This window comes from Tasmannia lanceolata, unplaced genomic scaffold (genome assembly GCF_043159265.1).
Source record: "Tasmannia lanceolata isolate RefF3 unplaced genomic scaffold, GAP_Taslan_0.1 ptg000008l, whole genome shotgun sequence".
NCBI lineage: Eukaryota > Viridiplantae > Streptophyta > Magnoliopsida > Canellales > Winteraceae > Tasmannia > Tasmannia lanceolata.
In genome coordinates this window covers 61,839,078-61,858,751 of record NW_027518685.1, presented here as the reverse complement: position 1 = coordinate 61,858,751, position 19,674 = coordinate 61,839,078, and the positions used below count along the sequence as shown (strand labels likewise).

At 41.4% G+C, this 19,674-nt stretch overlaps 1 protein-coding gene across 2 annotated transcripts; it reads right to left on the bottom strand.

The window, feature by feature from the left end:
• Window positions 1–419: 419 nt before the first annotated feature.
• On the bottom strand, window positions 420–16,855 carry LOC143883707 (PCNA domain-containing protein). 2 transcript variants are annotated; one of them, XM_077387025.1, is made up of 8 exons: window positions 16,710–16,855; window positions 16,535–16,624; window positions 16,241–16,395; window positions 13,654–13,774; window positions 13,436–13,555; window positions 13,276–13,346; window positions 12,927–13,195; window positions 420–517 (listed from the first exon to the last, which is right to left on the bottom strand). In XM_077387025.1, the coding sequence occupies exons 1-7, from the start codon at window positions 16,815–16,817 to the stop codon at window positions 12,940–12,942; spliced, it is 921 nt and encodes a 306-aa protein (XP_077243140.1). In that variant the 5' UTR covers window positions 16,818–16,855; the 3' UTR covers window positions 420–517; window positions 12,927–12,939. The 2 variants fall into 2 exon arrangements, with proteins under 2 accessions (XP_077243140.1, XP_077243139.1); XM_077387024.1 differs by lacking the exon at window positions 420–517 and having other exon boundaries at window positions 12,803–13,195.
• Window positions 16,856–19,674: the final 2,819 nt, after the last annotated feature.

The following is a 19,674-nucleotide window of genomic DNA, read 5'->3' as shown; positions in this document are numbered from 1 at the left end:
AACAAATTCGGTTATTCGGTTATTTCAGTTAAAACCAAATAATGAACACCCATACAAAACACTCTCTCTGATCCTCTCCTCTCTCTCGTCAGTCTCGTGCAAAGTTGCGGCTTGCGGCCGTGGGTTTGACGTTTTGTTGTCATTTAGTCATTTTAGACTATAATCTATACAGACAAGCCCTACACATAAAATTATAAAAAGGGCGATGATAATTCACACCCCTTGTACAGGATAATTTGAAACCACATCTCTACTTCGGTTGTCCGATTTTTTTTAACGAAAATTGAAACCCAAACTGAAAAACCGAAATATGTAAATTGCAGAACCGAAACCGAACCGATACACTGCATAACCGAACCGAAAAAACTGACCGAATTCGGTTTGGTCGGTTATTTCGGTATAACCGAATAATGAACAAAGTTTGTATCGTATGAAAGTATTGTCTGAAGGAAAAGAAGCCAAAATTTAAATACGCACCTTCTCTTTTTATCGTATTGAGATACCGTCTGTCAACCATCTGGATGACGACAAAGAATAATCAGATGATATTTTAGTTCGCATCTAACACTGTCATGTGTCATAGTTCTACTAAAAATGACTTTTTAGTGATAGACTCATCTCTGAAGGACCACTTCCAATCCTTCTTTGGATAACATTTTTTTTTTAAATTGACATATTTCATTAATATTGACATAGCAATCGGGACCAGTAGTCCCATCCTGCATTACAAAATATTAAGGTGGACTAGACTGGCATACCAGCACCAGTCCAATTGAGCTAAACAGAACAGTAACATTCAATTATAATCATCCCTGCACAAAACAAAAGACTGTATTCTTTACATCTTCTTACAGCCATAATGTATTAACCACCTGTGCGTGATAAGGCCACGATTTACTACTGGCCATCAACCTAGAATCTCAGAGACAACACCTTAAAAGACTGAGGCACAAAACAGATGGCCATTGCCTCCTTAATCTCAACACTTTCGAACTAATCCACTCCCAGCAAAGAAAACATAGATAAGGCATCCAGACAGAACGAAGCGAAAGAACAAATCTCTCAAGCTACAACAATAGAAAGTAAATTCTGGATATGTAACATGTCGATCAGCAAGCTATTTAGTCAGTAAATTCCTGGGGAAGTTCATCCTTCAAGTCCTTCAGCCTGAAATTGAAACTCCGGCAAGCGTAGCCTCTCCACAAAACCTTCGAAACCAACCCAAACTAACCTAAAACAAATCCATTCCTTCTGTCCCACTGGTGTATCATATATTTCCTTTTTTCACTTTTTCTAACTTCCCCTATCATTCTTCACTTTCCATTCCTCTTTTCTCTTTTTTCTTCCTCTTTTTCTTTTTTCCTCTCATCCCTTTTTTTTTCTTTGAATAACATTTAATACATCAAACAAGTTAATTATGTTGCTGACAACAATAGACTTTTATTTACTACCAGTATACTTATAAGAAGAGTCTTATTTAATATATCTATAGAAGTGTATGATAAAATGCACATTCTCTTTGCCCATTTTTTGTGGTATACGTTAAGAATCACATCAAAATAAAGGAATGATCAAATATAAGGTAAACAACCAAAAGATTAGGGTTTGTATCGTATGAAAGTATTTTATGTCTCTTTTCAAGATAACAGCTGTATTATTCTAAAGTAGTATTTTTATCGTCCAAAGATAACATCTTACTCGTATTAAGGTAGCGTATGTCAACCATTTGGATAACAACAAAGAATATTTAGCTGACATTGTAGTTCACATCTAGAATTGTCATATGTGGTAGTTCTACTGAAAATTATATTTTAATGATAAGCCTATTGGATTAGTGAAAAAATTAGTTGGTAATATCTTCTTTTGTGAGGAGCATTCTTGGAATGTGTTTGTTAAGTCTACTAAAGTGTGCTTTTATCTTTAGTGGGTGACTGAATTCAAAAAGAAGGAATTTGGAGCTTTTCTCTACCAGTAAAGGGGTTTCCTCTCTCCCTCTCTCTCTAAGGGTTTCTTCTTCTTATCTTGCAAGGGTTTTGATACAAGGTTATTGGGCTTCTTTTGTGGTGTTTTCGGGGTTGTCAAGACGTTGCAAAGAAGGTATTGTTTTTGCTTGGGTTGCAAGAAGAGGGTGTTGGTGGGGTTTTCACCATTGTTGGAGAGGTACGGTTTTAACCCTTGTTTGTAATTTCCCATCCTTGATAGTGAATAAACTTGCCGGATTGCCCGTGGAGTAGGCTAAAGTGTTGAACCACGTAAATCGCTCGTCTCTTGCTCTTTGTTTTCTTTCTTTATTTCACTACATTCTTGATTTGTTCCGTACACTCGTTTGGGCTAAATCCGTGGGTTGTTGGAGGCTATTTGTCATCGTTTGCTTTGAGTAGTCTCCGATAACCGGATTTCTAGCGGCGTCTTCTTGCCGCAACAAGTGGTATCAGAGCATTCGGGTTTTGCATACAAGGTGTTTGTGAAATTGTTTGTGAGAGGCAAAGTTTGAGAAGATGGAGAGTCCTAGGTTTGAGGTGAAGTTTGATGGGAGAAAGAATTTTGAGTTGTGGAAATTAAAAATCCATGACTTGTTAATCCTTAATGGGCAACATAAGGTGTTGCTTGGAAAAGAAAAGAAACCGGAATCTATGTCTAGTGATGATTAGGAGGAATTGGACTTGAAAGCTAGGTCTATTATTCGTTTGTGTTTAGCGAATGAAGTTTTATTCAACATAGCGGGAGAAAAGACGGCCGCCAATTTATGGGCTAAGTTTGAAAGTTTGTATCAAAGAAAGTCTCTCACCAATCGGATTTTATTGAAGAGAAAGCTACTCTTTGAGAATGAAGGCACAAATATATCCGAGCATTTGAATACGTTCAACAACATCATTTGCCAACTTGAAAGTGTTGGTGTGAAGATGGATGATGAAGATAAGGCAGTCACATTGTTGTGTACATTGCCGAATAGTTATGAAAACTTGGTCGCAACATTGAGTTATTCCAAAGATGATTCTCTTAGCTTGGATGATGTGCTCCGGAAAAAGGTATCATTGGAGAGTTCAGGTCAGGTAGAAAATAAAGCTCTTGTGATAAGAGGGAGATCAAGTGAGCGTAGTAGCTCATCAAAAGGGACTTCAAAAAGCAAGTCCAAGTATCGATCAAAATCAAGGGGTCGATATGACAAAGATGCTTGTTGGAATTGCGGAAAGAAAGGTCACCAAAAGAAAGATTGCTGGTACAAGGGCTTCAAAAAATATTCTAACTCAGGCCAAGAAAATGGTGATGAAGTTAAGAACGAAGCCAATCAAGTTGAAGAGTCCACATTGAAGAGTCCACATCCGGGTTTATTGAAGAAGTGTTTATGGCTAATGGCAATCCCATTTTTTACCAAAATTGGATCCTTGATAGTGGTGCCACTCACCACTTGTGTCCTCATCGGTCATGGTTTGCAACATATGAGCCATGTGAAGGTGGTTCGGCTTTAATGGGGAATAACTCTACTAGCAAAACAGTGGGAGTTGGTACGGTACAACTAAGAATGTTTGATGGGATGGTGAGAACACTTAAGAATGCGAGGTATGTGCCAGAATTAAAGAAACATTTGATTTCACTTTCGGATTTGGATTCAAGTGGCTACAAATTTACCGGGGAAGATGAAGTCCTTGAAATTTCTAAGGGTGCTTTGGTTGTTATGAAAAGCATCCGAGTTGGTAACTTGTATAAGTTACTTGGAAGCACGGTGGTCGATGATGCACACATGGTGGCGGAAAATAATGAGTTTTCTGTTCATTTATGGCATAGACAATTGGGTCACATGAGTGAAAGGGGCATGTAAATTTTTGATGAAAAAGGGTCTTATCTCGAAGATTACCTTTGGTGAAAAGGAATTTTGTGAGCGTTGTGTGTTTGGGAAGCACAATAGGCGAAGTTTCAAGGCCGGGAATCATACTAGCAAAGGTATTCTTGACGACATTCACTCGGATGTGTGGGGACCGTCGCTTACTACTTCATGTGGAGGTGCATATTATTTTGTATCTTTCATTGATGACTTTTCAAGAAAGGTATGGGTGACTGTAGATCCTGGATAGTCGGGGGGGCGCCGAGTGCAACATACTTTTTCCCTTCTATCTCCCCACACTCCGGAGTGTGTTGTGCTAGCTGGTGTTGTTTTGGTTGTCCCTTTTTGTTTTCTCTGGTCAAGGGGTGTTTGTAAATGTATGCGGTTCCTGTGAACTTGGGATAACTCGCCGGAGAAGACGAACCAGATGCTAGAAAGCGAGAAAAACTCACCGGACAGAGGGAGAAATCGCCGAAAAAGGGAAAAGCCCCATCGGAAAGCGAGAAACCCCACCTGAAAGAGAAGAGCCTGCCAAAAAACAAGGAAACTCTACGAGAATCCCAAATCTGACGACGAAAAAAGAGGGAAAAACACCTCAAAGGGTTCGCCGAAACAAGGAAGAGACTCGCCGGAGAGAGAGAGTGAGAGAGAAAAGGAGAGAGAAAAAGGTAAAGAAATGAGAAGGGAAAAGGGGGATTTTATAGACTTTTGGGCGGGAACCGAAGGGTCGCACTCAATCGGCGCATTCCTTCGGCAGAACCCGCCACGTGGGGCTTTCACCCGCGCACGGTGAAAAAGCTCATTAATGCGCCGCAAAACCATCATTACTCGATTGTCAAACCGTCATTTACAAGGATACTAAGGCGGCGTGTCCCTTCGCGACGTCGGTTTCATAAACTGCAAACATCACGTCGATTCACATCAACCGACCTTACTCAATTTCGGGCCCGACACTTGGAAATCGACGAGACCCTCTCCAAACTTCATCCAATATATTGACTCGGCCCCGACCGACACATTAAATTCCTTGGAAAAAGGCAGCATGACAAAAGATGAAATTGAGAAATTCAAGAGCAAGAGAACACTACACTTTTCATTAAGAAATCGACATTTTTACAAGGGAGGGCTTCGAGGCCGATTACAAAAACACAAGAACAATAAAAGACCTAAACACTACTCGCTCAATCGTAGAATCAATCGGTACCGCACGCAAAAGCATATTCTCCCTTTCCAGATCCTAGGACTCCGAGCTACGCCTTTGGGACCTCAACATCGGGGCCGCCACTCGCCGATTTGTGGGCCACACCAAAGACGTACTCCCTCCGGATCCCAGGACTCCGAGGAAGGGCGGAGATCATTCGGCAGGGCCTTCTTCCACCGGATCCTCAGAAGGATCTTCTTCTACTGGGTCCTCCTCGGAAGGATCTTCTTCCATCGGCCACTCCTCTTCTCCGACCTTCCCAGCCCCCTCGGACAGTTCCCGGAGCTGAGCCTTCAGGGCCTCGTTCTCTTTCTCCAACACTCTGACCCTCTCCTGAAGACGATAGGCCTCCGTCTCAGCTGAAGAAATAGTTCAGCCACCTCCTGACCCCTCTCTTGGGCATGCTTCAGGGAACGCTTATAGTTCCCTGCATAGCTCACGATCTTGGCTAGGGAGATGCCTGAACCAAGCTCCGATGACCCTTGACCAAGCTCCGGACGCTCGTTGGTCCCCAGAATCTTCCTTTTCTCCCCCTTCTTCGATCTTTGCCCCTCCCTTCCACTTCCGGCCACCAGAGACATCACCATGGGGGAAGCGGATCTCTCCCTCACCACCTCATTTCCTTTGCTTGATCCTCTCATCCATCTAGCCACTGGTTCTCAAATATGCTCCTGGTGATCATCATCCCCCTCAGATAAAGAATTAACATCCACAACGGGAATAATCGCCGCCGGCTGATCATGGAGACCTGATTCATGCAGCATGATGAATGGGGAAGTAGAGAACTGGAAAGAGGAAGAAGAAAACTAGAGGTTGAAGGCGAAATGATGGGGAACAAAACAAATCCCTAGCCCCTTGAAATAGGGATGGGTGGAGGCGGGAAAGCTGAGAGGGATAATTAAAGACCCGCCCGCCGCCTTCCTGACACATGTCATGACAGGGCGATGTTATGGGAATAACGCCTCATAATAAGATGCCTTTCCATCGTTGTCGGAAGCTGCCGATTCGAATCCCCAAACGACAGGACGTTCCCACTGCCCTCCATTTAAATCTCCAATTTCCCGCCCAGCGACGATTCATCTCTCCATCTAGCCTCCCCGACCGAACAAATCCATCTACTAGATCGATACCGAATGATATTGAAAGAACAGAACTACTTCCTCGACCCATAAAACAGCTCAAGGAAATGGGGGGCAGTATGTTGGAGATCAAATCGGGATATTCGGGACCAACACTAGATCTATCCCCAAATCCAAGGTACGTTCGTATTAGGCCCACGCCCTATACTCTCGGTACAGACCAACAGGGACAATAGGACACCATCGCGGAAATCTCGTAGGAGAGCGGGAGCTCCGGTTGACCATTACAGGAATCCCGCCCCCACGATTGAGGGCTCTCGCCTTGACCACCATTCCACGATCTCCGTTCGACCATCCCTAAGATCACGCCCCCACGATTGTAACCGCTGCCCAATCCACAACACACCATCAACATCGTGGGTGTAATGGGCATCGTGGGCACCATGGCCCTCCCCTCATATAAAAGGGTATTCACACACTCAAAGAAGGACAGGCATCATCCCCCTCTGGCTAGTAATTTGTTTTGGCTCTCACCCCCTAGTAATTTGTTTTGGCTCTCACCCCCTTCCCTTCGTCCCTTTTTGTCTGTGTTGCCCATCTCTGACTTGAGTGTCGAAGTGGCCACCCGGAGCCACAACTCCAGGCCCACTGACGCTTTCTCTGTGAGCGCAGGATCACAAGCTCCACCAAGCTAGATCGAGCAGTAGGATTTCGAGCATCATCAGGTAGCCACAGGAAAAAGAAACAAATCTTTGCCACCAAAGATTTTTCTGTGGATGAAGTCATTCAAGAGTATCTCCCCCTGAAATGAAAGAAATTGGGAAACATTGGTACAAAGTAGACTGGACAGGATATAGTATCGAAAGAATGGGATGAGGCATTCCAAAACATCTACCAGCATGCACTGCCTAGGCCAATCTCATATCACAATCCGTTGCTGCTGGAGCTTGTGGAAATCTCAGATGGGCCTAGACCTTTTAAATTGGATATGGGACTAGGCGAGCATCAGGTATTTGATGAGCCGTTGGCGGAATGGTGGAGTGCTGAACATGTGGAGGGATGGAAGGGGTTACATTTTTTGTCGGACGCTGAAAAATCTGAAGCAAAAGATCAAAGAATGGGCTAACTTGGAAAATATCAGGAGAACTAAACGGAAGGAGGACATTTTGATGGAACTGGGTTTATTGGAGGAAAAAGAAGAGTCCCTAGCTTTCGTGGATGAGGAACATCAGGAGCGAATGGATTGAAGTGGATTTTGAAGAAATCTATCAACGGGATGAAATCAACTGGAGACAGAAATCGCGTGCCACATGGCTTAAGGTGGGGGGATAACAATACAATATTCTTTCACAAAATGGCTTGTGCGAGATGTAGAATCAATTCAATAAATTCTCTGCTGATCGATGGGAAGTTGGTTGAAGATAAGAAAATCATCAAGACTTCGATTGTCAATTTCTTCTCAAACTTATACATGTGTCAATACAAATGGCGTCCCAAGCTAGGGGGGTTTGGCGTTCAGAAGGCTACCTAATAACAAAATGGAGTCGATGGAGAGGGAGTTTTCCGAGGAGGAAGTTGAGGGTGCTCTACATGCGATGAAGAAAGATAAAGCACCCCGAAAGGTTCCCAATGGCATTCTATAGCAGATACTTGTACATTGTTAAATCTGATGTAATGGCATTGTTCACTGAGTTTCACGAGAGGGGGCTATTAAGCAAGGAGGCAAATACTACCTTTATAACTCTGATACTGAAAAAGGAAGGAGCAATTGAAATGAAGGAATTCTGGCCGATTAGTTTGGTACATAGCTTATACAAACTACTGGCGAAAGTTCTGGCTCGTAGGCTGTCTACTGTGATGGGCGAGATTGTTTCCAAATACCAAGAGGCCTTTGTCACAGAGAGACAGATTCTGGATGGAATACTCATTGCAAATGAGGTTTTGGACTCTGTGAAACGAGGCGGGGGAAGTAGTGTCATTGCCAGGATTGATCTGGAGAAGGCCTATGACCATGTGGATTGGAAGGTACTTGATTTTATACTTGATCGTATGGAATTTGGAGGCACCTGGAGAAAATGGAAGAAATCATGCATAGCAACTGTGTCGTTCTCGATCCTGCTCAATGGAACTCCAATGGGTCTGTTCGGTAGCACTCGTGGACTCAGGGAGGGGGACCTTCTATCCCCTTATCTGTTTATCATTGTGGTGGAGGCACTGAGCTTGTTAATAACGAAAGCAGAAGAAAAATTATACTCCACTGGACTCAAACCTAGCAGAGAAGCAAGTACGGTGACCCATCTTCAATTCGCGGATGACACCTTAGTTTTTTTGGAAGTGCGTGTACTCTAAAAATGACCGATATCAAGCTGCTGTTTTGGTGTTTCGAGATGGTATCCGGGTTGAAGATTAATCTCACCAAAAGCACAATTGCGGGAAATATTATGGGGCCACAAGAGGTGAAAATAACTCTGATATCATGGGGTGTACGGTACAATCTCTTCCTATCACCTCTCTTGGATTGTATTTCGGTTACGGCATCCCGAAATCAGCGCAATGGGATACAGTTGTGGAGCGAATAGAGGAAGTTGGCTACATGGAAAAAAAGGTACCTATTCTTTAGGGGAAGGATTACTCTGATCAAGGCCGCTCTCTCTAACATGCCTGTTTATTATATGTCTCTATTCAAGATACCGGCTAAGGTGGCTTCTCGAATTGAAAATTGTAAAGGGATTTCTTAGGGAAGGCATGGAGGCGGGAAAAAAATAGACTCTAACACTTGCTCAAATGGGACAAGGTGTGCAAATCCAAGCGACAAGGTGGACTTGGCATTGGTAAGATTCGATTACGCAACAAAGCGTTATTCTGCAAATGGCTATGGAGATTTGGTAACAAAAAGAAGGCACTTTGGCACAATGTCATGGAGAGAAAGTACGGCAAGCTTTGGGGTGATTGGGAATGCGGTAATCCGCCGGCTGGCAAGGGCTCGGGTGCGTGGTGGTCCATATGTAATACCCGGGAACTATTTAAACCGTTCGTGAGTTTCCAAGCGGGGCGCGGTGAAGAGGTGCGTTTTTGGGCTGATTTGTGGGTGGGGGAAGATTGCCTGTGTTCCGCCTTCCCGGATTTGTATTGGCTTGCGGTTAAACCTGAATCTAAGATTTCAGACTATGCTCTCCGGGAAAATGAATCTGGGAAGATTTTATGGGATGTTCGACTACGTCGTGATCTAAAAGAAGATGAAATTAAAAGATTTGCGTCACTTCTCAATTTATTGGATTCTACTTATCCAAAAATGAAGTAGATAAATAGATATGGACACCGGATTCCCAGGGCAGATTCTCGGAAAAATCATTTTTCTTAAAGTTGAATGGGGGGAACCGGCCGGCATCAAGGAGGGCCAAAATATGGAAACCTGGTATTCCTCCTCGCATCACTGCTTTCACATGGACTGTAAGCCACGGATGTGTTAACACATGCGATCAGCTCAAGCGGAGGTCTGTCCGTCTAGCAAGTTGGTGCACTCTTTGCCGATACGATGAGTCGTCCTTGGATCATTTATTCATTTTATGTACCTATTCTTTTGCTATCGGGACGAAGGTTATAACAAACTAGTGTGGTGCCTTCGGTGGCTGTCTTGGAAGTTCAATGTGGACATCAATGCCTTACACTATTATTTGGTTTATCTGGCTTGAGAGGAACAATCTCATTTTTAATAACAAGATTAAGAGCTGGAACCACATCGCACTGGATATTAAATTGGCCATTATTGAGTGGTCCAAAGCTGAGGATGGAACTACTTACGCGATCAGTTCCATCCTGCGCAATTCTCATGCAGTGATTTCAGAAAGGAAATCTGACAAGGTTACAATTATACCTCAATGGGTTTCACCACGGGAAGGGTGGTTTAAACTGAACTTTGATGGGAGCTCTATGGTGAATCCGGGCAACACCGGCATTGGTGGTGTGATGCGTAATGCGAAGGGTGAATCTGTCATGACATTCTCTGGTCCAGCAGGTTTTTGCGATGCTAACGAAGCGGAGGCTAGAGCATTGTTATTCGGATTGAGGTGGTTTGTGAATCACAATTTCGGTCCTCTAATCATCGAAGGGGACTCGGCTAATGCGATTGCATGGGCTGCTAGTCGGAGCTCCGGTCCCTAGAGAATTGCTTGCACTCTCGATGAGATACGTGACCTTGTATGTTCTATTCAACCCCAGCTTGAGCACATGAGGCCGTCGGCAAACTCAATGGCAGATGCACTAGCGAAGGAACGTGTCCTCCTTCCTAAGAATCGTGTCATCAATGATGAGTCCCTACTACAGGGCTATTAATGACTCTCATCTTTTTGGTCATTCTATCCTACTTTTATAATATATGTATTGTGGGACCGCTTGTCCCCTATATCTTGTAACTCTGGATTTTGAATGGAATAATCTGTTACCTATCAAAAAAAAAGTTAATGGCTGAGTACCCAAGGCAAGACGAGTAGTGTCACTAGGGGATGGACCGATGGAGAAGAAATGAGTACAAACAAAGGGTCGAGGTAGTCGTAACCCTGCTGAGTGTCACTATATCCAAGAAAACACAAGGAAGAAATTTACGGCTATACTTATCAACCTTGTACGGAAGCAAGGAAAGCATTGGCAGTTGAAAACTCAAAGAAAAGAGTAAATAGGCTGTAGAAAACTGAGAAATACATTCTCAAATAGGATCACAATCGATGAGCAACAAAACGTCAAGATAAGATAAGAGAAACAGAATCATACAAAAGACAAGAAAACAAGTTTTACGTGGTTCGGCAGTGTGCCAATTTCCACGGGAGAAGAGTTTCACCTTTTCAGTTTAGGGTTAAAACTTTTATTCTTCTCGGCCAAGAAAATACAAAGAAAACCTGTCACAGCCCTAATATGTTGCTTATATGTCAATGCTAAGAAAATACAAAGAAAACCTGTCACACATAACCCTAATATGTGACTTATATATCAATGCCAGTACATTACTCTGCCGGGGTACTGTATAATGTCAAAATACAAGACATCTACACAACACGGGCGGAGTATCAAAAATTACCTTACAAGGACATCTCCCGTTAAGAATTGGGGTGGGAAATCTATACAATGGGTAAATAACAATGACAAATGCCTCAAGTCAGTACTTCTTAGACATTCACTTGAAATAGGAGAGAAAGACGCAACTCAGTGATATGGCAAGTTTCTCTCAGCAATGCCATTTTGCTCAAGAGTATGTGGTTAAAATACCCAAGAAACTATGCCACATTCATCTAAAATATTCTTAAATAATTCACAAGTTAGTTCCAGTGCACTACCACTTTGAAAAAAGTTAGAGAAATGAGTTTCACCCTTAAGCTTAAAATGACCGAAGGAAGATAGGGCATCTGATTTAGCAGTCGTAGGATATATCCAAGAATATCAACTAAAATAATCAACAAAGATTGTGCAGTAACTATAACCACAACAAAAGCAATTGGAGAAAGCCACCAAGTAGGCAAATATCACAATGAATATAGATGTAAGAATCAAGTTGATCGTCTAGAAGATGTGGCGGATGGTAGATTCTGACTCTAAGCCAATTGACAAGACTCAAAAACTTTATTAATGTCCAAGAAATCAGAAAAATCAAAAGCTCCATTGCTCATTAAAGAGGATAAAATCCGAGGAGATGCCCGAGTGCCTAACACTCAGGCAAGCATTCTAGCTTCAAGTAGTGCCACCTCATGGATTGTTGAAGATGAACTAGTAGAGTGTAGATATCACAATTAATGGGTCCCTCCAGAAGAGGTGTCCTGATTGAAAGATGCTTCACAGAAAAAACCTAAAGAAAGAATTCAATCGAACACTGATTATCCCATTGCAATTTTGAAATAGTTGATAAATTCTGAGTAATATGTGACACTGCAAGCACATCCTTCAGAACTAAATATGAATCAAATCTTTAGCATCACCAATGTAGACTCAATCTGACCCCTGATAGTTCTAAGATTGCTGCACCATAGCTCTGAGATTTCTGTGTAATATGCTCAACGCCATTTTCAATTGTGATAAATGAGCTGTATTCTTGACTCGAACCATTCAGGATGTGACTGATAATAATCCTTAGTCTGTGATCTACAGCAGCATGTGAATCAAAAAGAGTTTTGATACATTGAAGGAATTCAATAATGGTGGAGGTAGACCTCTGCACGTTCTGAATTAGTGTGCGAAGGTAGGGCTTCTGGGCAATATTTTGTTGACGAAAGAGTTATTCAAGTGTGTCCCAAGTATCCTTTGATGGGGAAACCGCAAGGATTTGGGCCGATAGGCATTCGCATAGGGTTTGTGTTGATGCAACTTTTCATAAATTGATATTGTTTCTCTGTTTCTTTAGGAGAGTAATGAACTTGGGTTTTCGGCAGTCAAGGGATTGATTCATCAATGTAGCCTGTCAAGTTGGTACGGGTGAGAATGGATTCCAACTGATTTTTCGAAACAAGATAGTTGGCTCCATCAAATCGGCTCTGATACCATAAAATCCCAGAGGTTTGGTGGAAGGGAATTGCATTAACCTAGGTTGGTTATCACACACCGCGTTATGGATCAGCTGGCTAACAGAAAGATAGTACAAAATGACTTGTATCTCTCAAATAGAGAATTAAAATTGTCATAAAAACCTACTTAGATGAGACTAATAGTCAATAGAAATGAGCAAGGGAACTAAAAGTTGTATTGCAGTTTCAAATATAGCAGTGTTAGATAATGGAGGCTAAGTACAAGTGTATAATTTGTAGTAAGTTTCTTAGAGAAAGGCTACTCTTACAGCAAATACCTTCCAAAGATGCCTATGAATCGCTAACAGGTTCTTCAACTTCTTCTTCTGGTTTGACATAAAACTCAATATAGGCAATTCGACTCGGTTGCTGATACCCACTAGGATCATTGTGTGGAGGGTGTTGGGCACCTGATTTGGCAACAGATACCAAGTGCTGGATTTTCAGTATCCCTCCCCTCCCAATTGTCATTTTGCTTCCTCTATTATCCTTCAAAACACTGCTAGGAAAGTTTGAAGTTGTTGCACGGAGAAACTTATACTTGTACCTTTCATATTGGAGAAAAAAATTAGCATGTTTAGATTGAGAAAAATGGCATTCAATACCAGATATATGCTCTAATGATACCTGTAAGTGACTCGATGATCACAATGGAATGCCATCAAAAGATCAGTATTTGCATAATAAGGCAAATCAATCTGCCAAGTACAATCAGAAGAGGATCAAAACCCTGTAACCCAGCATTTAAGTTTGAAGAGAATAATCGGAACAGATGTGAAAAGTATACCTGCAAGTCCCCATGTCCTTCACCTCTGAATGTAACAGAAGGCGGGTCCGGTTGTATACTTATCTGGATACTTGAACAGGGCCATTCAAGATCATCAATTACCTCCTTCAGAACTGCAGACTGGGAGTGTATTACTGTTAGTTAACAAACCACATTGTGATTAAGATGACTTGGCTATTTCTAATCAGTAAAATAATAAAATTACAGAAGAAGACTACCTTAACAGTAAAAGTGACTGGGATGTTTCCCGTAGGCTCAAAATTGTAGTCCCAGGAAATGGTATCTGGGATCCTTGTCCTTATCTCCGCATAAATGCAAGCATCTGGTGAGTCAACCGACCTAGCAATAAAGAATTAAATATTGTTTCAAGATGAAAAGGCACAAGTTAATAATTTGTGGTTCTACAACTCAGATATGGAGTAATATCATTACTCATTAGTCACAATATCTTTTGGAAGATGATATTTTCACTCCCCCTGCATTACGCGCACGCTCCCCTTATAACGTGATTTGACATGAAAAGTGGGCAACTTTAACTTTTTGACGTCAAATCACGTCAGAAGGGGTGGGGCATGCTTAATGCAGGGGGGGTGAAAATATCATCGCCCCATTTTTTATGTCGAATTAGGTATGTTTAATGTAATATTTACAGTATTATACAATTATGTTTTGAACTCTGCTGTCAAAAGGTCTAATTCGGATCGGATAGACCAATGTGATAGGCACCATTGATCAAGAAATAAAATAAGAGGGGCCCACTAGGAATGCCGTAGGGGGATAATTGTCAATCTGTCGATGTTTTCTTTTCTACATTACGTAGGAGTTTATTTTAATATGGAAGCTTTTATTTTCAAATTGTTACTTGGTAAGAATAGAATTAGAGTTATATGCGTTCGTTGTTAATTTCAATTAGGAATCTTTCCTTTCAAAATTTTATAAAGGAAAGTGGGATTGTAAACATAAATGATTTGATAAATAAAATTCTGTGAACTTTGCAGCCAAATTATTTTGCATACCTTCTAGGTAGATTAGTAGAGATCAAAGGTGGATTTCATTGATTCATATTGTTATCTCTTCTAGGGGGAATCCTAGAGATCAAAAGAGCATTCCATTGATAAGATTTTCTCTTCAAGGTGGATTTCTAGATATCATTGGTGGATTCGTTTGGTAAACCTTATCTCGTTGTGCTTTCTACATTATTGTTGTTTCTCTACACTCCCTCAATTGCCTTAGATATTACTTTGATTTTCCCTTTGAATTTTTCCTTTTACCAATTATTCCCTATCAATTGGTTATTGAACAACTTTTGATTTCCATTGTCATTCGTTATTCAAATCTTGATTTCTTTTTTTTCTTTTTTTTTTCTTTAACCCAATCCCTACGCATAATTTTCTCAATTTTTTCATCATACTATTCAAATTAAGCTCGATCATTTGCCCTGTATTATTGCTTCTTGGTTATTGTTTCTTGATTTTTGGGGCCTGTTTGATTTGAGGTTTAGTTTACCTAGATAAAACTAAACCCCGAATAAACCGGTATTCGGTATTTGGTGGACACTTGTCCTTCAACTAAATTATCCTAAGTAGTCAAGTTATCCCTAAAAATTAGGGTAGCTGAAATTCCAAGGGAAAGAAGGAATTTCACTTACACACGGGTTTAGTTTTATCAAGGGTAACTATCGTATTCCAATTTCTAAAGAAAAATTATTTTGCCCTCCTATCAAGGACTGAAATGGTTCAAACAGTTAATCCGATCAGTTCACCGATGGTCAGCAAGTAAGATGGTCCTAACCCCAACACGACCACGGGCTTCGGCTTCTGCCAGGTTCTTCCATCAATCTCCTGGCCCTTGCTTCACTCCTTGTTCCGTAAACCGGGTGGCTGGTTGATCTGATCAAACCCCGGACACACGAGAGCCCAGCCCGGGAGGAATGAATGGTTCCCTGGCGATTCATTATTCCATGAATTGTTGAAAACGAAACAAGGTTCATCAAAATTCAAGATCTAATAAACCAAAAAATTCAAATAAATCTTCAAATTAACGATTTTTTGGCTCGAACCTTTCGTCGGCCAAAACAAACTCCTATTCTTGGCTCCGGCGGTCTCTTCTATTCAAATTCCAAATTTGCAGTATGCGGTCCCAAAATCCCCTCCGAGACTTCTGCCACCTACATGCTACTAATGCACATGTCAGTGCTATAGATATATGCTTTCTAACACTCTATTCTATATGCTAACTCACTAGACGGGAGAAGTGCAATCCAGCAAGTGACCCATAAGCTCCAGTAGAAGCAGAAGCATATCCAGAAGTCGATACCAACAGTAGTAGAGAAAGACCCTCTTGCTTTCTCAATAGCCGGCTTTGGCAATTGCACTTTCCACGTACGATGTAGACTCCATCAGATACATATTAACTATTAAGAAAAGCATTATGCTAGGAGACTTGTAGAACATAAACCTAGAATCCTTGAGTAATAGAGTTCCACAAACATGAAAGCCCTTAAAAATAATAGGAAAATCTAATTTAGAGCTCTGGAGACATTTTCAGTTCAAACAACCGAATGCTTATAAAGTTTAATGCCCAGGAGGAAAACAATAGAAACCAAGTCATTCATTCACCCAAATGGATTGCATTAAAGGGTACTTATAATTCATACAGAGAATAGATTTTCAGAGAGGAATGCTAGACTGACAGGCGCCCTTGCAAAAACCTGTCAGTCTAACATTCCTCATTTTCAGACCATTCTTATTAATTTTACAGTCGTGGCACCCGTTTAGAAAGAAGAGAGAAATACAGAGGACTTACTTGAGAAGGAGCTGCATATCAGGACCCGGATAACGGATTTCGATGGTGGCACCATGTTTAGGGGTGGAAAATGCATTCAAGCAATCAACAAAGAGGCCTAAACTCAGTCCGAACCTAGGGCGGCCTTCCGCGTGGTACTCATAAACAAGGAAAAGCTGCAAATTGGGTGGGAAGAGACGAAAAACGATAACGAATTAACAAAATTGAAAAAAAAAAAAAAAAAAAAAAAATTGATTTCCTTCATATTAGGGTTTGTCCTATCGAGAATTGAAAAAAAAAAAAATGTATGAATACCTCGCGCTTTAGATAGACTTTGGCCTGAAGGCAACCGGTTTCTTCAACAATCAAAACAATGCCGTGTTCGGATAACTCTACGACTGCGTCCTGATTGAAGATAGGAAGAAAATTTGTGGAAATTTGTAAGAAAAATGGTGGAAAGGCATGAGAAATTTGTTGAGGAGGAGGAAACCTGGTGTCTTTTCCATCGAATGGAAGTGAGCGCGTCGACCATGCCTTGGACGTTGTCGAGCTGACAAACTAGGTCAGGGGTGTCTGGTTCCGATGCTGACGAGCTCATCTTCGTTTTCCTTTCCCGCCCAAATTCATTTCCCTTAATCCTCTTTATAAAGAGAGAGAGAGTGAGATTTTGTATGGAGTAAGCCAGTATAGTCCAGTATCTTCCAAAAAGTTCCGTACGGCTTACACCATAGGATGATCCAGACCGTCCATTTGATGGGCCACAACGTAAATAGGTTGTGTCGCAAAAATCATTTCCACAGGCTGATCCAGACCGCCTATGATGGAAACATATATATAGATGGACGGTCTAGATCATACTGTGGAAATGATTTTTACGACACAACCTATTTACGTTGTGGCCCATCAAATGGACGGTCTGGATCATCCTATGGTGTAAGCCGTACCCTCCTTTTTGTAAGATAATGGACTATACGGGCTTAATCTAGAGAGAGAGAGTATGTGTCTCATATTGAGAAATTTAATGATGGATGGCGGTGCAAACACTTGATTTTCAAAAAGCACAATACGCCCACTCCAGATGATGATCCAAACCGTCCATTTGTTGGGCCACAACATAAATAGGTTGTGCCCCAAAAATCGTTTCCATAGGATGATCGTAACCCTCTGATTCATAGAAGATTCCGTAAATGATTTTTGGGGCAGTACTTCTATAGATTGGAGGGTTAGGACGACTATGGAAATGATTTTTGGGGCACAACCTATTTACATTATGGCCCAACAAGTGGACGGTTTGGATCATCGTATAGAGTGGGTCTTATCATACTTTTTAAAAATCATGTGTTTGCATGGCCACCCATCATATAATTTCTTGTCTTTATATGTTGTATGCACATAGAAATTATATGATGGCCGACCGTCAAGTCCTAAGAAGGAAGTACGATGGAAGTACTAGGGCTGCAACTCGAGCCGGGTTTTACCCGACCCGACCCGAAAATAGCCTGGGTTGGGTTCAGGTTTCATGGGTTTCGGGTCGAGCCGGGTTTGAAGGGACCCGACCCGACCCCACCCGAGTTACATAAGTTATAGTATGTACATTTTTTTTCTATTGTTAGTTAAAAGTTAAAAGTGAAAACCCACGCACCCACTGATATTGTATGTGAGTGTAATTTCTACTTCTATGAGTTGAGTTGATTCAAGTGTTTGATTCAGCATTGTTTGATTGTAATTACAACATTGTTTGATTACAGCACTGTTTGATTCAAGTGTAATGTGAGTGTAATTACATCATTGTTTGATTTAAGTGTAATGTGAGTGTAATTTTGGCTTCTATGAGTTGAGTTGCCTTGCCAAACAAGAATATTCCTTAAAAAATTGCGTCAACATGAAAAAACCCGACCCGACCTGAGATTTATCATGGGTAGGGCCGGGTTTGGGAATCGTCGGTTTTCCAAAAAAAAACCCGACCCGAGATATTTCTCGGGTAGGGTTAGGTTCTCCAAAACCCGACCCGCCCGACCTGAGTTGCAGCCCTAGGAAGTATCATCCTTGATATTTGATTCAACAGCAGACTCTTAAAAAGTGCTCCGTTGTTGGATCAAATATCAAGGGTGGTACCGCTTTGACGGTATTTGACGGTATTTGACGGTCGGGCACCATACAAAACTCTGCACACTAAGTCCAGTATTATTCAAAAAGTAGTGGGGCTCACTTTATAGGATTAATCAAACCATTCATTTCTTGGGCCACAACATAATTTAGATAAATGATTGTATGCCGTGGATTATTTCTATAGGATGATCCAAACCCTCCGATCTATAGAGGTTAGGATCATCCTATGGAAATTATCTATGGGTTACAACTTACAGCCTATCTATGTCGAGCCCAACAAATGAATGTTTGGACCATCCAATAAAGTGGGCCCTACTGTACTTTTTAAAAAGAACGATGCAATGCAGACTTCTTCGGGTAAGAAACAAAATCAATCCAGATCATACTATCTTTGAGAGAATGATCAGGAATTTGGGAAAAATTTACGAAGAGAGGATGGTATCTGCTTCATCCCCTGAAATCGCAGTGCGGCTGTGGTCGGCAAATCCTCCCTTTCCGCTACGGCTTAGGGAGAGGTTTGTTTACTACTTCAGGCCAAGGTTTTAAATTTCGACCGAAATCGGAAATTTCGGTCCAAAATTTCGGGTTTCGGTTGAGACCGAAACAACCGAAACCGAAATGTGGTAAACTCAAAACATTACAAAATTTCTAAGCGAATTTTCAAATTTTGATCAAGCAAAATTTCAAAATTTTGATCGAAATTTTGGGGAGGGCCGAAATTTAAGAAATATCACCAAAAATTATGGGTTTTATTCATTATTTAACTGACGTGTATAAACCTTCACAAATCTGTCCATTTTTTGCCTCCATGGTTCGAAGAGTTAGGATGATCCTATGAAGCTGATTTTTTGGGCACACCCTATCTATGTGAGGGCCCATCAAATGAATGGTTTGGATCACCCAAACAAAGTGGGCCCCCACTGTATTTTAAACTAGTGTGTAGATAACTTATCTACACTTGCGTGTAGAAACCATTTTCTCTATTTAATATTATCCTGAAATTTAACTTCGGCCGAAATTTCAGGGATTTCGCCGAAATTTTGTAGGCGATCGAATATTACGTTATTTGATTTCGAGAGATTTAGGCCAGAATTTCAGTTTCGGTGAGGACAGAAACGCATTCCGAAATCGAAATTCAAAACCTTGCTTCCGGCCAGCACCTGCTGAAGGATATGACCAAACCATGAACTCCTTAAGGGCAAAACGTTTCACTGCAGGAGACCGGAGATATACCAGGCCAGATCATCCATGATTCAATTCCCAGCAGCTTCGAGAGGTTGAAGGCAACACCAAAAAAGTAAGAGTGAGTCAATCCACATCGAACCACTCTAAAAATAGCAATGCTA